This window comes from Haliotis rubra, unplaced genomic scaffold (genome assembly GCF_003918875.1).
Source record: "Haliotis rubra isolate DU_JTF1 unplaced genomic scaffold, ASM391887v1 Scf501, whole genome shotgun sequence".
Taxonomy (NCBI): domain Eukaryota; kingdom Metazoa; phylum Mollusca; class Gastropoda; order Lepetellida; family Haliotidae; genus Haliotis; species Haliotis rubra.
In genome coordinates this window covers 431,691-457,305 of record NW_025767193.1, presented here as the reverse complement: position 1 = coordinate 457,305, position 25,615 = coordinate 431,691, and the positions used below count along the sequence as shown (strand labels likewise).

At 37.9% G+C, this 25,615-nt stretch overlaps 1 protein-coding gene and 1 long non-coding RNA gene across 2 annotated transcripts; one reads left to right on the top strand and one right to left on the bottom strand.

Annotated features, from left to right (window-relative positions):
* Positions 1-515: 515 nt before the first annotated feature.
* Positions 516-25,510, bottom strand: LOC124291917 (twinfilin-2-like). The gene is made up of 10 exons (XM_046728988.1): positions 25,410-25,510; positions 24,931-25,008; positions 20,110-20,160; positions 18,090-18,223; positions 16,338-16,433; positions 14,392-14,496; positions 9,270-9,395; positions 8,517-8,670; positions 5,968-6,089; positions 516-5,591 (listed from the first exon to the last, which is right to left on the bottom strand). The coding sequence occupies exons 1-10, from the start codon at positions 25,432-25,434 to the stop codon at positions 5,433-5,435; spliced, it is 1,050 nt and encodes a 349-aa protein (XP_046584944.1). The 5' UTR covers positions 25,435-25,510; the 3' UTR covers positions 516-5,432.
* LOC124291919 lies at positions 7,567-8,268 on the top strand. The gene is made up of 3 exons (XR_006902316.1): positions 7,567-7,659; positions 7,876-7,893; positions 7,954-8,268. It is a non-coding gene; the product is annotated as an uncharacterized LOC124291919 (long non-coding RNA).
* Positions 25,511-25,615: the final 105 nt, after the last annotated feature.

The window sequence follows — 25,615 nt, the reverse complement described above, 5'->3', positions numbered from 1 at the left end:
AACATCATGAGCATCGATCTACGATGACATGTGTCAACCAAGTGAGGGAGTCTAAACACCCGATCCCGTTAGCCGGGTGGGTTGACCATTTCTAACGCCCTATTAGGGAACATGAATTAGTGACATGACTCACCTCTCCCCCATCCGATGAGGGGAGTCATAACCCTGGCTAAAGATACAAACTGACCACAGGTAACTTCCCCAAACATGAAATGAGGAAAGCCGAATATGGGCCAGGAATGTCAGTTATGCTAATTAGATGTTTATATAATTGTGAACCAGCAGTGCTGGGCAGGTCGGGCTGAAGCTGAGAGTTCAGAGCCACCTCCTGTAACCTGTACCCGAATAAATCCTAGTGGACCCAAAGATGGACATGTGTCCTGAATAGATGCCACATCCTCCAGAGCATCAACAATCTGAGGCGGATACAAACAGGTTACAAACAATTCAGGAAAACCAGGATTGGTACCCGTAACTGTAAACGATGTTTACCTTGCTCAAGGGACACAACTCTGTTGAAGAACAAATAATTATTTATTAGTATCAATATTTACAAGAAAGGTATCTTACAGAATATTTGCTAACGAATATCAACACTCCTTGTAAACAGGTATCACTTTAACACTGGAGCCAAACAGTGCACAGGGCACTCAGCAGAGCTCCACCGAAACATCCAACACTCCTACACAGAAAGTACAGATTGCACCTTAGTACAGAAAACACAAGACAAAACGGTGGATGAACTCACCACATTATTATTATATCATAATAATAGCCATAATCCATACTCATTGTTAGTCTACATCTCAAATCAGCAAAAACTCACAAGAGCAATAATTATCATATTTCATTATGTCTCAAAAAAATATCCTTCATTACTTTGTACAGCTATACTTTTTTTCAATTCATCGTTCACTCATAAATTATAAATACCTGTCTTTTCATTTCAGTAATATTAAGAAAAATTACCACTTTCTGTTTCATGACTTCCACATCAATGTAAATAGGTTTTGGCTAATCATGGGCAAGATAATTATCCCCACATTTTGAAATGTTCAACACATTGACATAATTGTTCATTGCAAAAATTTCCAAAACGTGTACAAGTTAAAACTATGTACATACACACAAACAATGCTCTTCGGATCCATATATACATCGTTAAAATTTTGCGATAAGCAAAGATATATAGTATGAAAGTCAAGGAATGAAAGAAAACCCATCCAGAAGCTAAGCTAAGCACATGATCAGACAGTGACCGAAACAGATAAGACAGCACTATCAGAAAATAACATGTTCCATCAAAACACGATTTGCAAAATATATCTGACAGTCGAAGTACAGCTGCAGTTAGTGCTGTTATCAGCTGGCTGGACGGTAGTTTGATAACGTGGTTGATGATTCCCGGAAAGAAACGTGAAGTGTACATCTACGGATCTAGTTGCATAAAACGTTCAGAACAATATGTACCTTTCTGGTTTCATAAAACAAAATATATTCACCAGCTTAGCCACCATTTTAACCAAAGAACTTTTACTCACAATCACTTCAATCACTCTTCAGAATAAATGGATAACGTTTTTGGAAAAGTTGTCAGTACATAGACTCCTTATCGATTCTGTGGACCCCTAATTCTATTCATTCTGAGTTGCTAAAATTTGAATGTAGTCTTTGATTGTTTATTTCGAGCACTGCTTACTTAATGAAATAATAACCATTAAATATACTTGAATTTGATTTCAGCGGATGTATTTGTTTGTCTGCGCAACAATTGATGCAATGAAAAGCACAATTTGTTCTTTATTATAAATAAAATCTGAATGAAAGGTCCAAAGACATTCAAATAATGTTGCCATGCTGAAGTTGTGATAGGTTACCAGCTCTGGACTGATAGAGTTACCTGCCCTTATACTGTACTGATAGAGTTAACCGCCCTTACACTGCACTGATATAATTACCTACCCTAACACTGTACTTAGATGGGCATGGATTTAATGCTCAATTGGAAGGTGACATAAATGGAGATGACAATCATATTAATCAACATACCTTAAGTTAATGCTAACGACTGCTATCCTCCTCTAATATTTCTAAAATTCTAAGGATACATCAAGGCCTACCACCATCTTGCCCACGACACACAATGTGAAGGAGTGAATGTTGCTTAACTGCAAAGGCAGCAATATTCCAGCTAAAGCTATATCACAGCAGTCTGTAAATAATGAAGTCTGGATTAGACAAACCAGTGACTGAATGAATGAGCAACAACTGACGCCATCAATGGATGATTTCAGGGAATAAGCCAGTGCACGATCATCATGATCCACTGTCAAAGGCATCTTATACAAGGCTGCAGCATGCCTAGCTATAACAGTGTCAAACAGATTACTGTAAGTAAAACAATTTCAACACTTTAGACTAAATCAATGGGAAAGTTCCACCCTTAACCCCCGTTTTTTTATCATTTTGTGCCTAAATATAGATGGGGTTTATAAAAAGGGACACTTATATATTTTTTTTTTTTTAGGTTTAGAAGTTCTGGGGAATAAAAAGATTTCTAAAAAGGTTCAGATGTCAGGACCTAACCCTAACATTTCAAGGGGTGGTTACGGGCGGAACTCTTACCAGTCAATGCCCTTACAGAACCACTGCAAAACAACTGCATGTTTCATGTCAAGTTTTCCTCTCCAAAGCTTATTCATTACATATAATACAAACTACCAGGATAAGGCAGGAGGTTTGTGTAATGAGATCAGTAACACTGTCCCTGTTCATATATTGTGACCTGAATTATCTTCCCAGCTCTCCTTGTAATAGTGTTACAAAAGTACATTTTAATATTTATCATTTGCCTTTAAGTCTTTAACAATTAGACAAGAATCGGCAAGCATTCAGAACCACATTACCTGAAACAGAACCATTCCAGGACTACCTAATTAGCAGCTGAATTCAACGTCTCAGCATACCGTTCATATCCTGGTGACTTTCCCAGAATGACATAATCAGAAATTACTAGAGAAAAAGGGCATAAACCCTTAACACCTACTGTTGGTAGCAACAACAAAAACACAATGCAAAAATAAGCCAACCTTCTTATGAGACAAGGAAAATGGTTTCTGACGATGTGTGATAGGGTAAAACAGAACTGAACATACAGGAAATGGAATACTGAGTGTGAGCAAGCAATCAATAACAATCTGAATTCAACACAAGATATCCTGAGAAAGTCTATATGTCCAAGAATTGAAAGTCTTTTGCTTCCTGCTGAATTAACCAAAATCTATGACAGATTTCGATGTCATGAACCTACGTTTTGAGTTATCTGCCCTTGCTGTGTGATCAGCCAAGTTACCTGCCCCTGTTAACCACACATTAAATGTAGAGTTACCTACCTTTGTTGTGAACAGGCAGCATCCAGAGTTATCCACCCTTGCTAGGTACACATGACTATAAGGGCACATGTGACCCAAAAGGAAACAAAAGACTTAGACTCGGTAGAAACAGTACACCAGGAATGTTGGCAGGGCTAACAAAAACAGTTACAACTTCGAGAACTTAAAGATGTCTGCTGGTATTATTCCATCCTAAGGAGAGGTAAAAGCTTTTAATTGACTAATGCATCATTAGCACTGTTCATATTTCTGGGTTTAGGTGTACGAAAGTCACTCTTTACTGAAACAAATACTTCACTGTGTGAACACTTTTAAATGAAAGTAGAATTGAAAACAAAAGTGTTTAACATTTTTTTATATCCTACACACATGGGAAAAAACAATGTGCATTATTTGAGCAAAAACTAGTACATATTCCCATTTATTTCATAGGGTGCAGCTACTCAGTCAATGAGAGTAAACTTGTTAACACCCCAGTGTTCCAGTTGTATCAAGAAGTAAACAGTTAATGTGGAAGGAAAGCCTTCAGTGATGCAGGCCTCAGGTAATTTCATCTGTGAGATATCTTCCCTCAGGCATCAAGGTTGCAATGTAGAGAAATCACAGTCATAAGAACATGTCTCCCATTGTTGTAAGCAAAATATAGGACTTAACTTTTGTTTTGTATAAACTACTGTTATGTTAACCTTTTACCTTATTTTTGTGATTCATATTGGCGATTTACAAGACAAATATCATTAAGGGACTGTTGACACAGCAATTGGAGTTGAGATACCCGCACAAAATCAAACCAGCAGACATCTTTAACAAAAATAAATGTTTATTATGTTACAGTATACAGGGAAATGTTGGTGTAATTAGCTTCAAATAATCATGGTTCATAATGAAGGTGTCCCTTATACCATACCACGCTACATTTATCATAACCAGCACAGACGAAATCAAGGAGTGATCCAAATAAATAACATTAAAGATTGTTGTTACCTAAACAGAAATTATATAAAATCATGTTACATCCTTTTCATTGTTCTTAATCCCGAGTGAAAAGGGGTAAAAAGTGTATCGTACTCCTATACTTAAAACATGTACACAGTTTTGAATTGTGCTCAAGTTAAATAAATGTTACACTCCCCTTTACTATATCGCCGATACTTATTAACTAAAAATAAATACATCAAGAACACTATTGGAAAACCCTCAGCAGTTGCACATCAAAGAAGTGTCTCGAAGCAAGGAGATACCCCTTTTATTTTCATGATCAGGAAACTGAACGTGAACAGAGACTATGCATACACAAATTCATTCAAATTTGAAAAATCCTCATCCAAATAAATTCAAAATAAAAATCAATAATGCTCTAAGGTAATGTTAATGCAAACAGAATACTTAGAACTGAGAGACTCAACATCATATTTAAATTACAGCTAAAACCATATATATAAATTGAAATATTCTACAAAGCTACATTTCAATTTTTCATCTTCCTGCTATTGTACCCATCTGTCATTCACATACTAACGCATCAGAAATATACTCTGATAAATAACAAAAATATAGATTTTTTTAGCATAAAACATATTTCAACATGTGAACACAACTCTCTTCATGAAAACAATAACAAATCTCAACATAAGTGTTGGCTTGCATACTGAAACTGAAAGCAATATCTCCTAAAACAAAAAGTACTTCCACTTTCCTAATGTGTCACTTAATCAATTTATACTCAGAAGGAAATTCCGACCCAAAACAATTTCTCGTTTTACAGACAATCCAACCCATATTTGTGCTTAATGGAAAATATATATGAATATGCTGTCTAATTTTGGATTAATTGTTTTGTTTGTTTTCTGGTATAATGTTTTATTCTTTTTATGGACAAAATTTACAGTTTTTCCCTCTTGCCCTTTAAAAACTTTTTCCTCTTCACTGAAGGACCCTAACAAAAACATAAATACTAAAGATCTGTCCTGAGCATGGCGCAAAGCAATGATAACATGATGATACAGGTGACATGATGTGTTAGCCTAGCCATCTGTCGTATCAATCTTCTCCTGCAGGTTTGGGTTTCGTCATCCTCCGCGGACCACGACCCCCCGGGCCCTTCGGCTTGGCAAACGATTGGCGCACAGCATTTTTCTTGGGGTGTATCTCCTCTTGCAAGAATTCCGCAGTTAATTCTTTTGGGTCATCAATCTCAATCTGTGAAGGACAAATTAATACATGATATTCAAGGTTATACATGTAGATGTGAACTAGCAGCAACAGCAAATAATCCCCAAAGTTGTAGTGCTACAATCACTTTGTAATATGGTATTCAGATCTTTTCATGAGCATATTTAATCTCTCATGGCCTAAAGATAAACTGTAGAAAATATCAGGTGTTATTAACTTCTTTTGAGAAGTATAATCATCATAACAAAATCTGTATAGGAATGAATTGATCCAGCATGCGTAACTGTAACAGTAAATTAGACTTTACACACAAGTCATTTACAAACATGATACTGTTCTGCTGGGTCTGAATGATTTCATGGCACAAAAGGTGGAAGTAATGTTGTTCTCCAGTAAGTCCTACCTTTTTGACAATGGGGATGCCGTAGGACATCTCTAGGGTGTCTGTGAGTGGGGACTTGCAGCTGGAGTAAAGCATCCTCTCCTTGATGGAACACTTGTACCCCGGCATGGAGTAGATGAACACTAAAATACGAGGGAGGGGGGTGAGTATGTGAAGGTTGTTTAGAGGCACATCAGCAATATTCTACATTGGCCTGTAAATAGCTGAATCTGGACTAGACAAACCTGTGATTGAAAGCATAAGCTATGAAGTCACCTTACCACACACTGAACATTTTACGTATGATATAATGTAGGTGTCTGGGGAGCTGGGCGACATTTTACAAAAAAAAACTAGTGCAAAGATATTCATCACACACATACCTTAATACAGACTTATGACAGTCATAGCATTATGGCTGCTTTGTACAACAGCATTGGTTTGGAATAAGTTGAGGGAGTGAGTTGAGTTTTACGCCGCACTCAGCAATATTCCAGCTATATGGCGGCGGTCTGTAAATAATTGAGTCTGGACCAGACAATCCAGTGATCAACAGTATGAGCATCGATCTACGCAATTGGGAACCGATGACATGTGTCAACCAAGTCAGCAAGCCTGACCACCCAATCCCGTTAGTCGCCTCTTACGACAAGCATGAGTTACTGAAGGCCAATATTCTAACCCGGACCATCACGGTTCTTTGGAATACATATGGAGACAAGCATCAGTTTGTGGAGACCAAGCAGTTTATTCATTAAGCTGTCTGTGTGCTAATGCTGTTGTATAGTGTCAAAGCAAATAGAAACTACGTCTTTTCTCAAAGATGTTGCAGCATTAAACTAGCTCCAGTTTATGACAAAAGTTAAGAGAGTCTTATGAGTTTAAAAACAGGATGGCTGACATATCAAGTTTATCACATCATTTCTGTCTAGATGTGATTACCGCTTATACTTTTAAAACACTAACAACAGATACTAGTAAACAAAAATCACATTTACCAATCATGCCAAATGATAAGAGGCCATTTTGAAAGTTGGCTTTTGGAGAAAGATCTTAACTCCTTACTTTTGGGGGTGTAGGTGGCAAATAAGTTTTTTTATCTGACATCAGACTTTTGAACTGGACATTAACTGACTGAGTATGGTTTGACGCCGTTTTTAGCAATATTCCAGCAATATCACAGCGGGGGACACCAGAAATGGGCTTCACAAAAACTGGACATTAACAACCTTTTCGACCAGAGAGTGAGAGTTGATACTCAATCCAAAGAAATGTACCTCTCATTTGATGTTGTCATAACCCTTGCTAACCAATGCCGAAGAAACTGAGAAAAAAGCAAACTTTATCTTTTACTTGTAACTAATTGAAACTATGCATTCTATCAACAGTACTACTGGCAATTCCTAATGCTATAGTTCTATCACAGGAGTGAGTGAGTATGGTTTTACGCCGCTTTTAGCAATATTCCAGCAATATCACGGCAGGAGACACCAGAAATGGGCTTCACACATTGTACCCATGTTAGTAATCGAACCCGGTCTTTGGCATGACGATGACCCTACCGCTCTTCTATCACAGGAAGTACAACCAATAGACATTACTTTAACCATTAGGCTACAAGACCTCCACTTACTAATTTCAAGGGTCCTTATGTGAAATATGAGGTTCTGTAAGGCAATGAAATGTAATAATTATCTCCATCAAACTTTGTCTGTCTCACATTCTATCACAGGAAGTACAACCAATAGTGGTGCAATATCATTACCACTGTTTGAAGACAGAAATCTTGACCAACAAAATTTGGGGTCTACAAGACCTCCACTTACTAATTGGTCAAGGGGTCCTTATGTGAAATATTTAGAGGTTCTGTACAAAGCAATGAAATGTAATAACATTATCTCTATCAAACTTTGTATATCGCACAGATAGGTCTCACATCTCACACAGGTTAAGCCACTCTGTTTGTTTTCACTGCTATTAGTGGCGGCCAAAGAGACTTCCTACCAGGACATGAAATAAATGGATTATATCTATATGGCCACATGTGAAAACAGATTGTATCAAACACATTGAACAAATATCCTCAAGAGTCTTGTTGGTTGTTAGAAGGAAATCCTGAAATGAAACTTTCAGTATAGGAGTGTAATGCAGGGTTTTAAAAGACGCAGAAATGTGCGTCCAATACACAAAATGTATAGAAAGAATGCAGAAAATTACACATACTATGTCCCATGGGATGCATGATAATATTCGAAATTTGAGACAAGAAATATAAAGTTCATGTTATCAAAGTATTATTCAAACCTTTAATAAATTAACAGCACAGTCTTAATCCCCAATGGGGCGGTGGGGTAGCCTAGTGGTTAATGTGTTCGCTCGTCACGCCGAAGACCCGGGTTCGATTCCCCACATGGGTACAATGTGTGAAGCCCATTTCTGGTGTCCCCCGCCGTGATATTGCTTGAATATTGCTGAAAGCGGCGTAAAACCATACTCACTCACTCATTATTACACAAATAGGGTTGTTGTTATGTTTAACACAAAACACTGACGGGAAATAGTTCACTTACCTGTGTTTTCCATGTAGTCACCTTCGTGTGTGTGCTTGAAGTTGATCAGATGGTAACGGGCGTGGTCCATGGGGACTTTAGATGATAGTCTGGACAGGTTAATGTCTTCTTCAACTAACGCAACATCTACCACTTCTTCCTTGAGATCTAAACTCTGTCAACACAGGGAGAAAAGAGCTCAGAGACAAGTCCAGACAACACTGACATGTTCAGACCTCAGACATATTCAGACCTCAGAGATATTCAGACATTCAGAGACATCAGAGATATTCAGATATTCAGAGACATCAGACCATTATTCAGACATTCAGAAACATCAGAGATATTCAGACATTCAGAGACATAAGACATCAGACCATATCAGACAGATATTCAGACATTCACAGACCTATTCAGACCTGTTCAGACATCACATACATGTTCAGACCTCAGAATGTTCAGACGTCATCATGTTCAGACATCAGAGATATTCAGACATTCAGAGACATGTTAAGACATCATACGATTCAGGCATCAGTGACCTGATTAGACATCACACATATCACACATTATCAGAGACAAGTTCATTCACCAGACAACTGAACATCACAGACATGCTCACACACCAGAGACAGGTTCCAAGAAGAAAAACATCTGACATGGCAATAACCTACACCAAGATAAAATCAAAGTGCAAACTGCAGTATACATCGTCTTTCATAACCAAATTTCCCTGAAATGAATTTAAACCAAACATTGACAATCTAAACTTACAAGTTGAATGTATGAGTACATGCCCTCCTTGTATTGCAGGACCTTGTCCCGGGCCGCCTGTGTGAGGGGGAACATCACCCCCTGGACTGTTTGGTGCTTCGTGTCGATGCCGATCTCCGCATGAACCTGTAACAAACCAAACCATCAGCCTCCTGTAAACTTGTGTCCGAAGCGTTGAATTACCCGCTTCAACATTAACATATATATCATAGAATGCCAGATTTCTGTGAGGGATGTCAAAACTCGTTCAAGCTGAGCAAGTTTACCATTTGGTGTACCCTACCAGCCCAGCTTGGTACTGACAAACAAAGCGCCAATCTGAGATAATATGGCGAATCTAAGGGACACAACTCTTCACAGCAAACATGGCACATCAGAAGACTTCCATGTGGCTTCCAATATTGACACCACAGTATGAAATACAAACACGAAACTACATGTATAAAACTTAACCAAATATGATCATGTAAACAACAACCGTAATTTTATGAGGACATTCTTTCCAAGCCCTTTCATTATAAATGAATACAAATCAAACAATGCGATTGTGTGTAATTTGTATTTCAACATTCGCAAAAATATCATATGTTGTGATTGTTCTACATAAACACAATAAAAAGACAATCAAAACAAAAACATTTTACTGATCAAAATTAGTAATTTAAATTGAGGATAAACATTATAAATGGGGTCAACCAAACCAACAGAGTAGATATTAAAATGAAAATTGTCATGATTGTCTGGATAAACTACTTGGTGCCGCAACTGCAGGAACAATGGCAGCGCCATGAACTTTGCAACAACTGCGACATGTGTTACAACCATGCTGACAGCTGGGCCACATGCTCGTCACAACATCCACATATACAACAAAAACAACGACTGACGACAACCTGTGAAGATCCAGGTTAGAAGATCTTCAGCAACCCATGCTTGTTGTAAGAAGCGACTAATGGGATCGGGCGGTCAGGCTCACTGACTTGGTTGACACATGTCATCGTATCCCAGTTGTGTAGACCAATGCTCATGCTGTTGATCACTGGATTGTCGGGTCTAGATTCGATTATTTACAGACTGCTGCCATGCAGCTGGAATATTGCTGAGGGCAGCGTTAAACAATAACCGAACCAAACTACTGACAAAAGGGGTACACTAAAAAAACATCCACCAAGAATGTTGCCAACTCATCTCAGGGGCTAAGTGTTAAACTAAAGTGTGAGATGTACGCATTCTAGCATTTGAGTAAGTGAGTGAATTGTGTTTCAACATGAGCACAACCCCAATTTCGTGTACATCACACAACCTGTAAGGTGAGGTGAAATTGGGTTTAACATAGCGCTTGAAAATATTTCGCTTGATATGAATATTTGTATGGCGGCATATGTACTAGCCAAGAGTGAAGCTGGTTTTATAGTGCTAGCCCACTGAGATACCAAGGTGAGGTGAGGTGAATTGGGTTTAACGTCGCTTGAGAATATTTCGCTTCATATGACGACACGGGCAAGACTGAAGCTGGTTTTATAGTGCCCAGACTGAAGCTGGTTTTATAGTGCTAGCCCACTGAGATACCAAGCCGCAGTGAAGCATGAATACCCCACTCAGACACATTATACTGACTCCGAGCCGACCAGTCCTTGTTGTACCCATTAATGCCGAGCGCCAGGCAGGGACCAACAAGTACCATATTTTAACGTCTTTTGGAATGACGCGGTCGGGGATCGAACCCGCGACCTTTCGCTCTCCGGGCGGACGCTCTAACAACTACGCCACGGAGGTGGTCTCACAACCAGTAAGGATTAGGTTAGATGAATGCCCTGTGACACTTCAAGTTGTTTTCCAATTTGGACAATGTTGGAGAAACCAATATTTAATGTGCAGACATATGGTTCATCTGGCATTCAAATGATCAGCAGATCCTTGTACAACTAAGGGAAGCAACTCAGTACAGTACATTGTGGCACCTAAGCTATGTTTGACATCAACATAACATGAATTAATAACCAAAATTCTTCCTAACCTTTACAAAAGAAAATAGATGATAATAAGATTCACTTCTGTAATGGATGGAAAATATGTCCTTTATTTCACCTCACCATTCTTACTGATTTTTCTTATCAGAACTCACAAATTTGAGAATATTTGTTGATTATTGCTATTTTGACAATTGCTAGTTTCGACCATTAGAACAATTTGTACGTTGTATGATCCCCAGGGAGTTGAGGTTGATAATACAATGTGCTGTTTGAGATTAACATCAATGATCGAGGGAGAAACAGAGCACTTTTAAACAGCTCAGATGGATATTGGCGCTATACAAATATGTCCCCGCCGCTAAAGAACCGAATATCTATTTTTACATCTTTTAATTTTTTGGTCACATAAAAGATGCCTGAAATGATTGGTGTCTGCATAATCACCCAATGTAGGCTGTCAACATACTTGAAAACATTGGGTGCAATGTTTTATGAGATATCACGTTTAAATAAGTTTGAAAAGCGGTCAAAGCGTCGTGGTGACCTTGAAGGTAAGGTCAAGGTCACCCAAATAAAGCAGTGTCTGCATAATCCCCCAATGTAGGCTGTCACCAAATTTGAAGACATTGGGTACAACAGTCCATGAGATATCGCGTTAACAAGAGTTCAAAGTGTTGTGGTGACCTTGAAAATAATGTCAAGGTCACCCCAATCAACTGTTGTCTGCGTAATCCTCCAATGTAGGCTGTTACCAAATTTGAAGACATTGGGTACAACAGTCCATGAAATATCGCGTTAACAAGAGTTAAAAGTGTGCAAAGTGTCATGGTGACCTTGAAGATAAGGTCAAGGTTTCCCAAATCAACTGGTGTCTGCGTAATCCCCCAATGTAGGCTGTCACCAAATTTGAAGACATTGGGTACAACAGTTCATGAGATATTGCGTTAACAAGAATCGGGACGTACGTACGGACGCCGCTGAATACATAGTTCTGGCGGGGGACAAAAATATAACCAATTTGTTTTAAACTAGGTAAGCACAAAAAAGGTCTAACACCATTAAAGCTGTTCACACGTACAACATGCAGTATTTCTAGAGATGGTACAGATGGTTCTGTCTTTAATCCAGAAAGCTTGCACATAATTTAAATACTTTAAACTGAGAGACGATCAGAAGATTGAACCAAACATATTCACAAAGACATCCCGAAGGTACATCTCACCATGCAGATGTTTTCACACACATAATCTACAAGCAAACTCATTTCTTCAACGGCAATGTGTCTACCACATTCAATTAGAACTGAATGAGTTGAACAGAATATGAATTGTTCTGATGAAAATTTTATGAATTGGGAGCGGTCGGTTATAAGAGTTGCATCCACTGTCTTTTCGGACAATAAATATTTTAAAAGGAACATTAACTAAATGGATCAATAAAGTTTATGACAAAAAAATAATTTTTTCTAAAAAAAATCAAAAATCAAAAGAAACTGCTATTTCTGATGATAATAATGTACAACGGTCCTGGCAGTATCAGACCTAATTTAATTGGTCTGTAATTGAACATTTAAATGTTTTAACTGCGTGTTGTTAGTCACTAACTGTGCATCCAGACACAAATCAGTCCACATCTAGATACAGGATTACCTCGGCCATCTCGCGCCTAGCCTGATCCTGGCAACAGTACAGACATGGTACAGAAGGGGAGGGGCTCACATGCTGCAGGAGTCTCTTAACTCGGAAATTGGGGATAATATATATTTGGTAACTCATGTAAAAACTAATATGAAAGTGAACAAGAGAAGTAATTGATTAATGTGAGTCAATTAAAACATGCAATGAATAAAAACCTTTTTATACATGAAACTGTTTTGAAAGAAGATTATGTAAATGATGACATTCTATTATGGAAACCCTGAAAAATTAAATATCGTAACGTAAGAAAAGTTGTATTCATTTAAAGTGAACATTGGGATCTCCCTTTATGGTCTTCATTCAACCAGAATAAAAAACTGAATATACTACTCCATTATTGACAAGGGTATGTTTATTTTTCCCTTGATGCATGGAACAGATTCTCATGTGACCAGTGTATATTTAAATTGTTGACATGTCTCATAGTCCCTATCAAAGGCTGGTTAGAATATGTCAGCATTAAGACAAACTTTTATTTTGAAACTACTTCAGATTTTACTTTGTTTCTTATGTAAAAGGTTCATGTGATGAATACACAAAGCTGCCTACTGGTCATTTGGGGTTACACTTTCTTAGTAAAGTACAAAGCTGCTACTTTTTGAGTGCCAACCAGGATTTGAACGTACACTCATGTACCCCTCCCCCTTCCCATAATTTTTAAGCATAATTTTTAAATATTTGTATGTACAAAATTGATGACCCCCGCCCATACATGTGTACAAAACTGATGACCCCCTCTCTCCCCACCCCCTAAAACCATCATCGCCCACAGACCCCCATCCCCATCATTCATTCATGCGTTCCAGCCATAAATTATGAATGGTCCTCAGCAGCCTAGGCTTTCAAAAACAGGTCCGACAACTGCCAGTCTAGTTCTTAGTGTGTACCTCTGATGCATCTAACCCAAGATGACAAGGCCCTAATGGTTGGCTATGATTACACAGTAATTTATGGCTAGGGAACTGATGATGATTTTATGGAGAAGCATGCAAAATGTGAAAGACAAAGGTCATCCCCACACACATTTCATATTTATGGCAGATGATATAGACACCCCACTGCATGTCATAATCATCCATTCCCATAATGAATTTTACTTACTACTGTTTATCAATTGCTTATCAATACATCAAAAGGTGTTAAGCAGAAATCAAACATAACATGTATTATATTATATATCGAAACAAGATGAAATGTGAACTTCTCTATAAGCTTCTTTAAACTTCTCAATCAAAAAGGAAAATGTAGTAAAGAATAAAATTCCATCAGCACTGGGTGCCAATATCAGGTGCTCAAGCTTGTGTTAAGTTCATTCTTGTTCTAAGTTGGCACTACAGTCAACAGCTGCTTGCATGCAATCTGCTCAACATATGATGTAGCAATGTTTAACACTGCTGATGAGAGAGTGGTGCTGATGAGGGAATTATACGACAATGGCAAGTTTGACCTCACCTCATTCTTCTTGATCAAGTCCAGTTCCTCCTCGGCGTACGTGAGCGTCGCTGGTGCCTGCTGGGATTGCCGGTGCTTCCTGTAGCCTGCCAACGTCACGTCCTCCTATAAATAGAGACTCTACACTTGCACACGTTTCACAGTTAACCAGATGCATCAAATAATTTATGCACAAAAACTGAGATGGGGTGAACACAACATATATATGTTTTATTTATTGCAAATAACTGACCCATGAAGATCCGGGTTAGAATTGGTTTTCAGCAGTGTATGAAATAAGGCGACGGTCTAGATTTACAGCTAGCCCGCCCGATGGTCTGGCAAAAAGTTTAGATGTTCCATACATCTTAGTAAATTCACCGTATATCTTGGTGTCTGGTCTGGTTAAATTCATTTCGGACTGGTAACATTTTGAAGTTACCAGCCCTGATGTCTGGCTGGGTTTTTGGCTTATTTCATACACTGTCTTCGGTAACCCAAGCTTGTCGTAAGAGGCCACTAACTTGATCGGGTAGTCAGGCTCATTGACTTGGTTGACACATGTCATCGTATCTAAGTTGCACAGATCAATGTTCATGATGTTGATCACTGGATTGTTTGGTTCAGACTCGGTTAATTACAGACCGCTGCCATATAGATGGAATATTGTTGAGTGTGGCAGTAACCAGCAAACTTCCAGTTGAAACTATTGGGAGGATTGAATTCACAGCTTACACCTACTTCCATGCACAGATTCCCCTAAACAATCCCAAAAATAACTGAAATGCCCTTAGGAAAACCTCTGCATTCAATTTGGCTGAGTGAATGAGTGGATGTTTTGGGTTTCCTGCAACTTCATATTGTATTTCAATGTTATCATTTTACTATGGGCATTAGTGTCACATTGTGAGCTATATTAGGTTTAATGTCTCCTTGAAACACATTCCAGTTACAATAACATTGTCATCTACATGTAGGATGACAGTCTCAGACCACAGGCTAAGGTCAAATAGATCACTGGTGAAACCTGCAGGCATGGCTCAGATAAATCAAGAATCTAGCACACAGGATCAACGTCAACCCCTATAGTCTGTTTGCAGTGAAAACGTACCGATGAATTTCACTTTGAACAAGAAAGTAAATCAAATAAAGTGAAATTAAGATTGCGAATCCTCATAATTTTACCTTGCCAATTGAACATTTGAATCTCAGAATTTTATTCATCATAGAATAAAAGTTGTTTAACAAACGATCATAGATTCCAATCGCTATTATTGGTTTGTATTACAAGGGGTAAAGCGCGGTAGTTGGAACACTGAAACAAATGCACGTGCTGTACGTGATGAGCGCTAACTTGGACCAACCCTACTTGTTCTCGGTGTTTCATTTAATGTGCATACCCCCTTGTAATACAAACCAATAATAGCGATTTGAAACTATGATCGTTTGTTAAACAACTTTTATCCTAAGTTTAATAAAATTCTGATATTTAAATGTTCAGTTGGCAAGGTAAAATTATGAGGATTCTCAATCTTAATGTCACTTTATTCGATTTACTTTCTTGTTTAAAGTGAAATTCATCGGTATGTTTTCACTGCAAACAGACAATAATTCTATCATACAAAATATTGTCCAGTGAACAAACCTACTTATGGCTTCAGGAATCACTTTCAGCAGAAATGTGAGCATGTTGCCATTTAATACTAGAGGAAATACATGTGACTTGACCCGTTTTCAGGACAAGCTGCAATCTCCAAACATATACTTCCTGGTGTGCTGCTTATTGGCCTTGTAACTAAATGTAAAATCAGTTGGATGTACAAGTACAAAATAGGAGTGAGTGAGTGAGTTTAGTTTTACGCCACTTTTAGCAATATTCCCGCAATATCAAGTCAGGGGACCCCAGATACTTTAACCACTAGCTACCCCACCGCCCTACAAAATAAGAATAAATTAACGTATTTTACCCTTGCAGTTCCAAAAACTTCATCTTTGATGTAATTGCCACCGAACTCCTTCCTTAAAGTTGCCCTAGTTCCCGCATACAACATCTTCTGGCGGACCTGAAACAGAAACATTGAGACGATACCTACCTACATAGTAAGGTAGTAAGGTCATGGTATGATATATACCTGGATAATTAGGTCATGAGACGATACCTACCTACATAGTAAGGTAGTAAGGTCATGGTATGATATATACCTGGATAATTAGGTCATGACACGATACCTACCTACATAGTAAGGTAGTAAGGTCATGGTATGATATATACCTGGATAGTTAGGTCATGAGACGATACCTACCTACACAGTAAGGTAGTAAGGTCATGGTATGATATATACCTGGATAGTTAGGTCATGAGACGATACCTACCTACATAGTAAGGTAGTAAGGTCATGGTATGATATATACCTGGATAGTTAGGTCATGACACGATACCTACCTACATAGTAAGGTAGTAAGGTCATGGAATGATAAATACCTTGATCATGTCAATAGTAAGGTCATACAATATATACCTTGCTAGTAAGGTCTTGGTATGATAAAGACCTTGACAGTAAGGTCAACCCGACAGTAAGGTCGGAAACCACCAACAGCAGTAGATGAGATAACGTATATATATACATTTACATAACAAACAAGATAGCAGCTTGTAAATAACAACAAAACTGCATTGAATATGTGATTCAGTAATTTAGAAAGGCCTTTAAGATGGACATATTTGGAAATTCGAAGTATTTATTGTTCAGAGATTGATGTTGCAGTTGGAGGAAAGGTTCACATCTAAACAAGTAGTGAAACTTGTCTCCAACAGCATTTGAAACACAAAATGGACATTTTCAGTCTTCACGTGGAATGTTCAACCATTGGCCTGTCTCAATTGGTAATTTATGGTTTGTTGTTCTGAACTTCAAAATTGGGTCATATATGCTTTTTGGAAGAAGACGATATTTTTTCAAAGATTGATTGGGTTTTGAAATATTTATGATAATCATCCTTGGAACTTGATCAACATTGGACTTCAAACTTTGGAAAAACTGCGATCTGTAGTTGTTTTCAACCACTGAGACAAGACAGGGCGTCAAGCATACAGACAGATTTCAAAACACATAGGATAGACCACAGTCATCAAGGATATGCTTCACAAAACGTGAGGCCATAAACATTTGAAATAAGTTCCAGTTCCATTTAATTAGTAGGGCTGCAATGATTCTCCCAGACCTCGAATCGATTCGATATTGGACCCTCGATTCGATCATTCGATTGTTCATACAAGTAAAAACATCAGATTTCATTTGACTCTCAGATTCGGCTTTTTTAGCTTGAAATTCATTGTCAACTTGGCAATGTCTACTAACAACAATTCTCATTTGATAATTAGCCTGGCGTCAACCAATCATTGAGTTGGAGTCAAAATTACGTTCTAGCTGTGTAGAAATAATTTAAATAGGTATACAAATATTGAATCGAAATAGTGTTAATGGTTATCGAAAATCGAAACTAAGGTGTCAGATTCGATTTCGATGACTTGAACCGAATCATTGCAGCCCTAGTAATCAAGCAGTAAAGGTTCTTCACGATACACCAAACAGTTCAGTTTTCAACATATGTTCATGGCACAAGGGTTATACAGCATTTCTTAAAGAATTAGTATTTGATGAAGTCCTTGCTATATTATAGCTTCACGTTGAAACTGAAAGTAATCAAAGGAAACTTACTGGTGAAAAGTCTGGAGACCAACTGATGAAGATCCACTGGTAAGTGTCTCCTGTGCCTCCAAGTTCGTCTGTGCGGAAGAAGATGTAGCATGGCTGCTTTTCCTCCAACAGCGGCAATATCAGCTGGTCATAATGTACACCAGTCAAGGAAGTGGACTATCAGGCGTGAGTGAGTGAGTGTCAGTCTCAGAGAATACCTAGAATATCCCTGTAATATTCTGAAAGCACCACAGGAGACACCAGGGAAAGGAATGACTCAATGAACCACAGTGGAAGTTGCAGGGCTGCCAACCTAAAATGTTTCCAATGAGTGAGATTTTCCAAAAAACAAGGTTCTGGGGTCAAAGGTCTGTGGTCAGGTCAAGGATGATGTCCTCTGTGTCTGTGTGTGTGTGTGTGTGTGCGTGCGTGAGTGCGTGCGTGTAGCCCCCCCTAACCAAAAAGTAATTTAGCACTTTTGGAGACCAGAGATATATGATTCACATAAGAGGGATACTTTTAAATGCAGAATAAACACTTTTTTTAAAGTAATAATGTTAACTTATGAACCACAATGACATGCTCATTTCAGATTCCTAATATCCAAATGCAGTTCATAGTGACTTTACGATTTACTTTCAATTTATTTCATTTTTGTAAATGCATGAGATTTCACAGAGTGGTCATACAGGCGTGATTTTGTATGTAAATGTGTGATTCTCACGCCAAATGTGTGACATTTGGAAGGTATGAATTTGTCAGAGAAGCTTATGTTTCATCCTTTCTGCACTATTAATCACTGTTACTCAGCCAACAGATCTCCTAAAATAATCTTTCATCATTTTAATACTGGTCTCGTTTCTTGACATACTTACACAACTGATCACCTACATGATTCAATAGGATCTGTGTTTCAGGAGTAACAGCACTGTTTTACACAGACTCAGGCATCATTCCCACCATAGTAGGTCAGGGGTGGAAATAACTTTAAAATTGCTAGTGTACTCCGGTACAGTGGCACATGTAAAATCACTTGCCCTGATAATTCGTCCACTATACCGGCCAATTTTGTTGTTGATTTTTTAAATAAACAACATAATTAACATTGGAAAGTCAACTGGACACCGGTACAGCGTGATATACAAATTTGCTTGCCCGACAGAAAAAAACACTGGACTGGGACATTGGGCAATGGGTTATTTCCACCCCTGTAGGTGACAGAAAAGGTGGGCTTTGTGTAACTTCATGCTAACAATGTTGGTAACTTTGACTTGTCATGGTGAAAACAGATTTAGTCATAACATGGGTTCATCATTTGGTGTCTGAACACGAGGTGATTGTAATATTGCTGAATGGTGAGGAGGGGTGAACCCTAGTCACACACAAAACACTCACTCTTAACCTTGTCTTAATCCTTAATTTGGAATGCAAGCCAGGGAAATAACAAGTAACATCTTTCATCAACTTTTGTTATGACTGACTGTGTTTGGTTTTACGCCGCTTTTAGCAATATTCCAGCAACATCACGGCGGGGGACACCAGAAATGGGCTTCACACATTGTACCCATGTGGGGATTCGAACCCGGGTCTTCGGCGTGACGAGCCAACATTTTAACCACTAGGCTACCCCACCGCCCCCTTTTGTTATGACACATCTGGGGGTTGAGTGAGTGAGTTAAAATTTAAAGTCACTTTGGCAATATTTCAGCCATATCGTGACTCTGGGGGTTGAACCACTGACATGCTCTCTGAGAAGGTGACCTATCTACTAGGTCACAGAGGTAGTTAAAATAATGCAAGCCAGGGAAATAACAAGTAACATATTTTATTGTCTATTGCTATGACGCATCTGAGGGTTCAACCACTGGCATGCTCTCTAAGAAGGTGACCTATCAACTAGGCCACAGAGGTAGTTAAAATAATGCTAAAACTGACATAAATACATATCAGATCACTCACTCATTTGTAGATTGTGTGGGTAATATGTTTTGTTCTACCACAACATAAGCAACAGCCTCTAAATGTTTCTACAAAAGGATATCCTCCTCCCAAGTATTCACTGGTTGTTCGTTGTGAGAAAGTACAAGTTGTTCTGGAAAAGAAATAGGTATATGAATTAATCTTTTTTTAAACATATTGTGTACAGTTTGTATGTTGCATATCTGTACAACTATACATTAGAAAATAAAAACTGTTTATCAGTCTGGAACATAACCAAAATTAGTGTAGAAATACTTTTCAACTCTAAACCCATTAATTAAGGAATCCCCAACAATTGTTCAATGTCTGGCCTCCATAGTTTGGTAACAGAAAGGCTTTTTAGCAATTTGGAAATAACTACCACACATTTGGGTAGGAATTCATGGTTTGAACAAATACATAACAATTCTCAGATGGTGAATAGTAATTATGTAAATGCTGATCTGAACTAACTTTTCTGCGAAGGGCAAGTTAACAATCTAATGGAAATTGATTAGCTTCCTGTTTTGGTCTAATAACAATGATTAATTTTCACATTCTTTTTTCCACTGTCAATAATCAATGTCCTTGTACTTAAAATATATCTATTTCCTTTTGTTATGTAGACACCAACATGTTCAGGGCTAAAGCAAACACAAATGTTTCTCATGACCCTACAATCGTCATCAACCCCAATATAAACGATACAAATGAACTCTTTGACACATGATTTCTTAAAATCAAAATTTCATTTTGCACCAGATTCTGACCTTTGGCATAACGACGCCATCGACTACATCCCATTCACAGGGGAGTCACACCATGGTAACCGGTCTCATCCTATTTTGGACCCAAAGTGTCCAAAGTCACTTGGTACTTTTAATTGCAGGTTACTTTGTTCAGGTTTGTGCTTACTAAAGGAATTAGAAACTCCTTACAACCAAGACAGTTTTTCGGAATGTCCTTAAAATGAGGACTATAAAAGGTTGGGACAATTTGCAAGTTGTACTCCAGGAAATCAAACTCACTTTGTCAGCTATGTAAATTCTCATATGAAAATTTATAATGTTAAATCTACCCCAAATAACACTAGTTAGATAATCATCTCAACTTCACACATGACACTAATCACCATCTCTAGACGAAACCCAGAAGTGGGTACAAGAATGACGAGCATGGTCCTCCTATGAACACTGGATATAACAGTATAATATCTGGTCCAATAACTGTTATATCACAAAAAACTGAAAATTATAAGACTGATTGTATTGATTGATTGATTGTATTGATTGATTTATTGCGTTGATTGTAAATGGATGAAAGTCCACAGTTACCAAGGTCACAGACATAATCAATTTGGTGAAGCCCATATGGTACTTATATATCAAGAATGCAGTTCAGAGATTATAACCCATGACCACAAGATCCTGGCACAGTTAGCTTGTCCAGCAAAAGTTTTAATCTGACCAACCAAACATATACTTTGAACTTCGTGAAAGTGCCTTCGAACGTTATCCAAGTGAGTAAGTATCATTTCCTGTACAAAATTCACGCGGACAACCCGCCTATATGAGCTTCCTCAGATCTTGTGTAGTGAACCTAGGGAGCCAGTCTAAGATCTGCTATTAATGAGATTGTGGATAGAATCTATGTACAAGTTTTGTTATAAACAAGCACAAACGCTACAGGAGTGGATAAGTGAAATATGTACAGTATCGTGCCATAAGTTAACGGACAATGGCGACATTTCCATGTTAATTTGGTGTAGCATAAATAATTTTAATGAATTTAATTTTCATAGAATCCTAATAAAACTTTGCATGTTTGTGAGGAATCATCTGAGTTACAACCACATAATATCTGTTTAATTTTCTGTTTAAATTTCGATTGACAATAATGTAATAAACATATATGCATTGTTGTATATAATCATTTAACATGGCTGTTTATGGGGCATGGCCTTTACAAAACGTACATATACGTTGGTAAATATGATGTCATTACTTGTCAGATAATTGAATTGAAATTATGCACTTCGAGCTGGGATAATTTCAAATCTACCTGCAAAAATTCACATTGATCCAACCAGAATAGAATTCATAAAAATTATTTATGCTACACCCAGATAGCAAAGGTGTGTTGGGCCAATGTTGGTATATGGTTGGTTGGTTGGCCAACAGTTTGACAACATTGGCCCAACGTTATCTTAATGACTTAAAAGTAACCGTGGCTTTTGACACGTTGGTCCAACAGTGGGCCAACATTTGAAAAACTCTGCCTATGTTCCCTGATCTTTCATCTATTTCACAAAGTTGGGCCACCGTTGGCCCAACATTGTGAATAAAAGAGTGAGCACACGGCCATTTTTAGCCATGTTTTCTTATAAAGATTTTGATGAAAGTTCAAATAATTACACAGACAAAAAGAAAGAATCCATTTCCCTGTTTTTTAACTATGATAAAGTGAATATTACAGCATTGTTTTCTCCAAATTGAATACCAAACTTGTCATCATTGATAGCTTTACCTGATATTCAAAGAGCAGAAAGCGACACTACATTTCTGGAGGCCTTCAACTGGTAAATATGCATTGTTATTTCTGTGATACTGAATTGCAAATATATTGTGGAAATAATTAATTATAATCATCATTTAGGCTAAAGAAAGTGACACATACCGCACTGAAAGGCAATTGATTGAGTAGATAAAAGATTTAATTGACTCTTTTCTGTAGGTAGCCTGTTTTATCCACTTTGATAAATCTCATTTCATTTTAAATTATTTAAATTTATTGTGTTTACTTTATTAACATTATGTGTTTTGTCAGTTACACTCCTGTTTCCATATACAACTCTCTCTATTATTCATCTTTTACAGCCAATAATTGCTAAACATCATCATATCAGATATATGTGTCACAGTTATAGTAGTTACCGTCATATCCAAATAAAACATTGTTTGAACAGCATTCTAGAAGTTGGTCAGTCAAAAATGAAACATACATCTCTATGGATAACAACTTCTTGTTTATAGTATAGAAGCTGACGTTTGATGTAGATTCTTACACGTTATCAAGCTAAAAGTGACTACAACCAAATGATGAGAAGTATATATACATGTACATAGTATGTTTTGTCAAATAAACATAATTGGGAGCTGACCAGTTTGGGACTAAGAACAACAAATTGATCTAGTGATGAAACCAATTAACAAGGGAGGGTGGGGGTGGGTGGGGGTGTTAGGTTGTAACAACCTGATAGGGTGTTTGATAGAGTCTATAGTTTGATTAGTTCTTCATATCCCAATGGATTGTAGTATCCTTGGTCTCTATTGATCAAAGGTTTGTGGCGGCTGATTTTGATGGCTTCCAAAAGTTTTCTTTTTGTGCAGTCCTGATTCTTGGTGGATAAGATTTCGAATTTGTCAAACCAGCCCCCTAAAACTAAGTTAGGCGTCATCTCAACCCTGATCAAGCACGCTAAGAACATTGCTCCAGCAGCCATGACCTAGAACATGAGCGGAACCACCTACAACATGTCTTCACGAGCCTCAACCAATAACCCACCAACTCATAGTCTGTTTGATTTCACTTGAGACCGATGAATTGCTCACTAACACAAAATCAAATAATTGCAACAAAACCAAATTTTGCAGTCACATGAAAACGACAGACCAATGAAGAACTAATCAAACTATAGACTCTATCAAAGCACCCTATCAGCTTGTTGTTACAACTGAATCCCCCCTTGTTTATTGGCTTCATCACCATTCCATTTGTTGTTCTTAGTCCCCATCTGGCCTCTCCCAATAATGTACCAGTTGTTATTCAATTACATGTTGTTGTTAATGTCAATCTGCTGATTGTCAAAACATACTACGCATATATACTTCTCATCATTTGGTTTTAGCTTGGTAACAGTGTAAGAATCTACATCCGAACGTAACTCTGTGCAATAAACAAGACGTTTTCAATAATTAAGTTGTACATGGTATGTTTCAAATAAAACATAGGGCCAAATACTATGTCCTTTTACGATAGATATCCGACAGTATCATGAAATTTTTGGGTTGTTTTTTTCAGGAGCAGTTCGAAAAAACTGTCAGCGGCGACAGCCAAAAGACCTAAAACAAGAATATTTTCAAGACATACAATAATGTTCAAATAACAATGAAAAAAAAAGAAGTAAATAGTTCACTTGATTAACTTGTTGTGTTGTTTATATATGTTTCTGATTGCAGAGGTCAGGAAAGAGCTAAATGTTGAAATACAGTTGTGCCAACATAAGGCCAACTAAATCACATCGTTGGGCCAAGTATGGGCCATGGTTTAGTACAAAAGGTCAAGAAAGAGCTAAATGTTGAAACACGGTGGTGCCAACATAAGGCCAACCAAATCACTAAGTTGGGCCAACTATGGGCAATAGTTTTGTGTGAATTTTCATTCGTTGGCCCAACAATTAGCCAACATGATGGGCCACTGTGGAGCCGATGAGCATATCCAAGTGGGCCCATCGTCAGTTTGACAACAATGGGCCAACCAAACCGTTGATTATGGGCCAACTATGGGCCAACATATCAATGCTATCTGGGACACCTATTAACATGTAAGTCTATGGAAATTACATGACTGTCCCTTAACTTATGGCACGATTCTGTATGTGTGTGTGGATTACAGGTGATGCTCTTGCTATTTGATATGCTGGCCCAACAATGGGACATCAGTGGGATAATGTCATATTGACAACGTTGGCCCAACATATTATGAGTGCGACGTTGAGCCAACGTTGGACAGCTGGACAAAAAGACGTTGGCCCAACGGTGAATTCTGACGTTGGCCCAACTTAGTGCAATGGTTGGTCCAACGTTGGCTCAAGGGCGTTGTGCTATCTGGCTAACGGACTCACCATCTTCAATAGAGACTTTCACTAAGCGAATACTTCCATCCTTACAAATGGCAAAGAAATCAGCCAAACCCTTGGATGCTGTAAATAATAGTAGAAATTAACGGCGCAATCTGTGATCGGTTGACAGTTTTATCACATTAAAGTGAATTTTAATCTAACTTTCTGAAATGTCTGAACATTAAAAACAAACTAGTGACAAATGTCCTTGGGGATAAAATATATCATGTGCATTAGAAAAAGTTTATGGTCCATCCAATAGAAACAGATTAACAATGGGACCAAGGAATAACTTCTGAAATCAAATCAATACCTAAATTATATACACACGTATGATATTTACATACAGATTCGTAGACCTTGATATCAAATGTTGTCAGGTAAAATAAACACGATTGTTTTAATTCCATTATCAGAGTAGTTAAACAAGAAAACATCGTTCGATCATATATTAATTTACACTTTATGCTACGAGAACCTACCTGATATTCCTGTTTGATGTGACATTTTTGCACAAAACTAGTACCGGCCCAGTAGGAAGTGGAAGTGTCCGATTGAGGAAGCACACTCCCTCTTAATCACGTGACAGAAATGTCTCAGTGACAGTACAGAATATTTTCATTGGTGTGTGAACTGCCCTTTTGTCCAATCATCACACCGATAAGAAAGATGACATGGTTGTCACGTC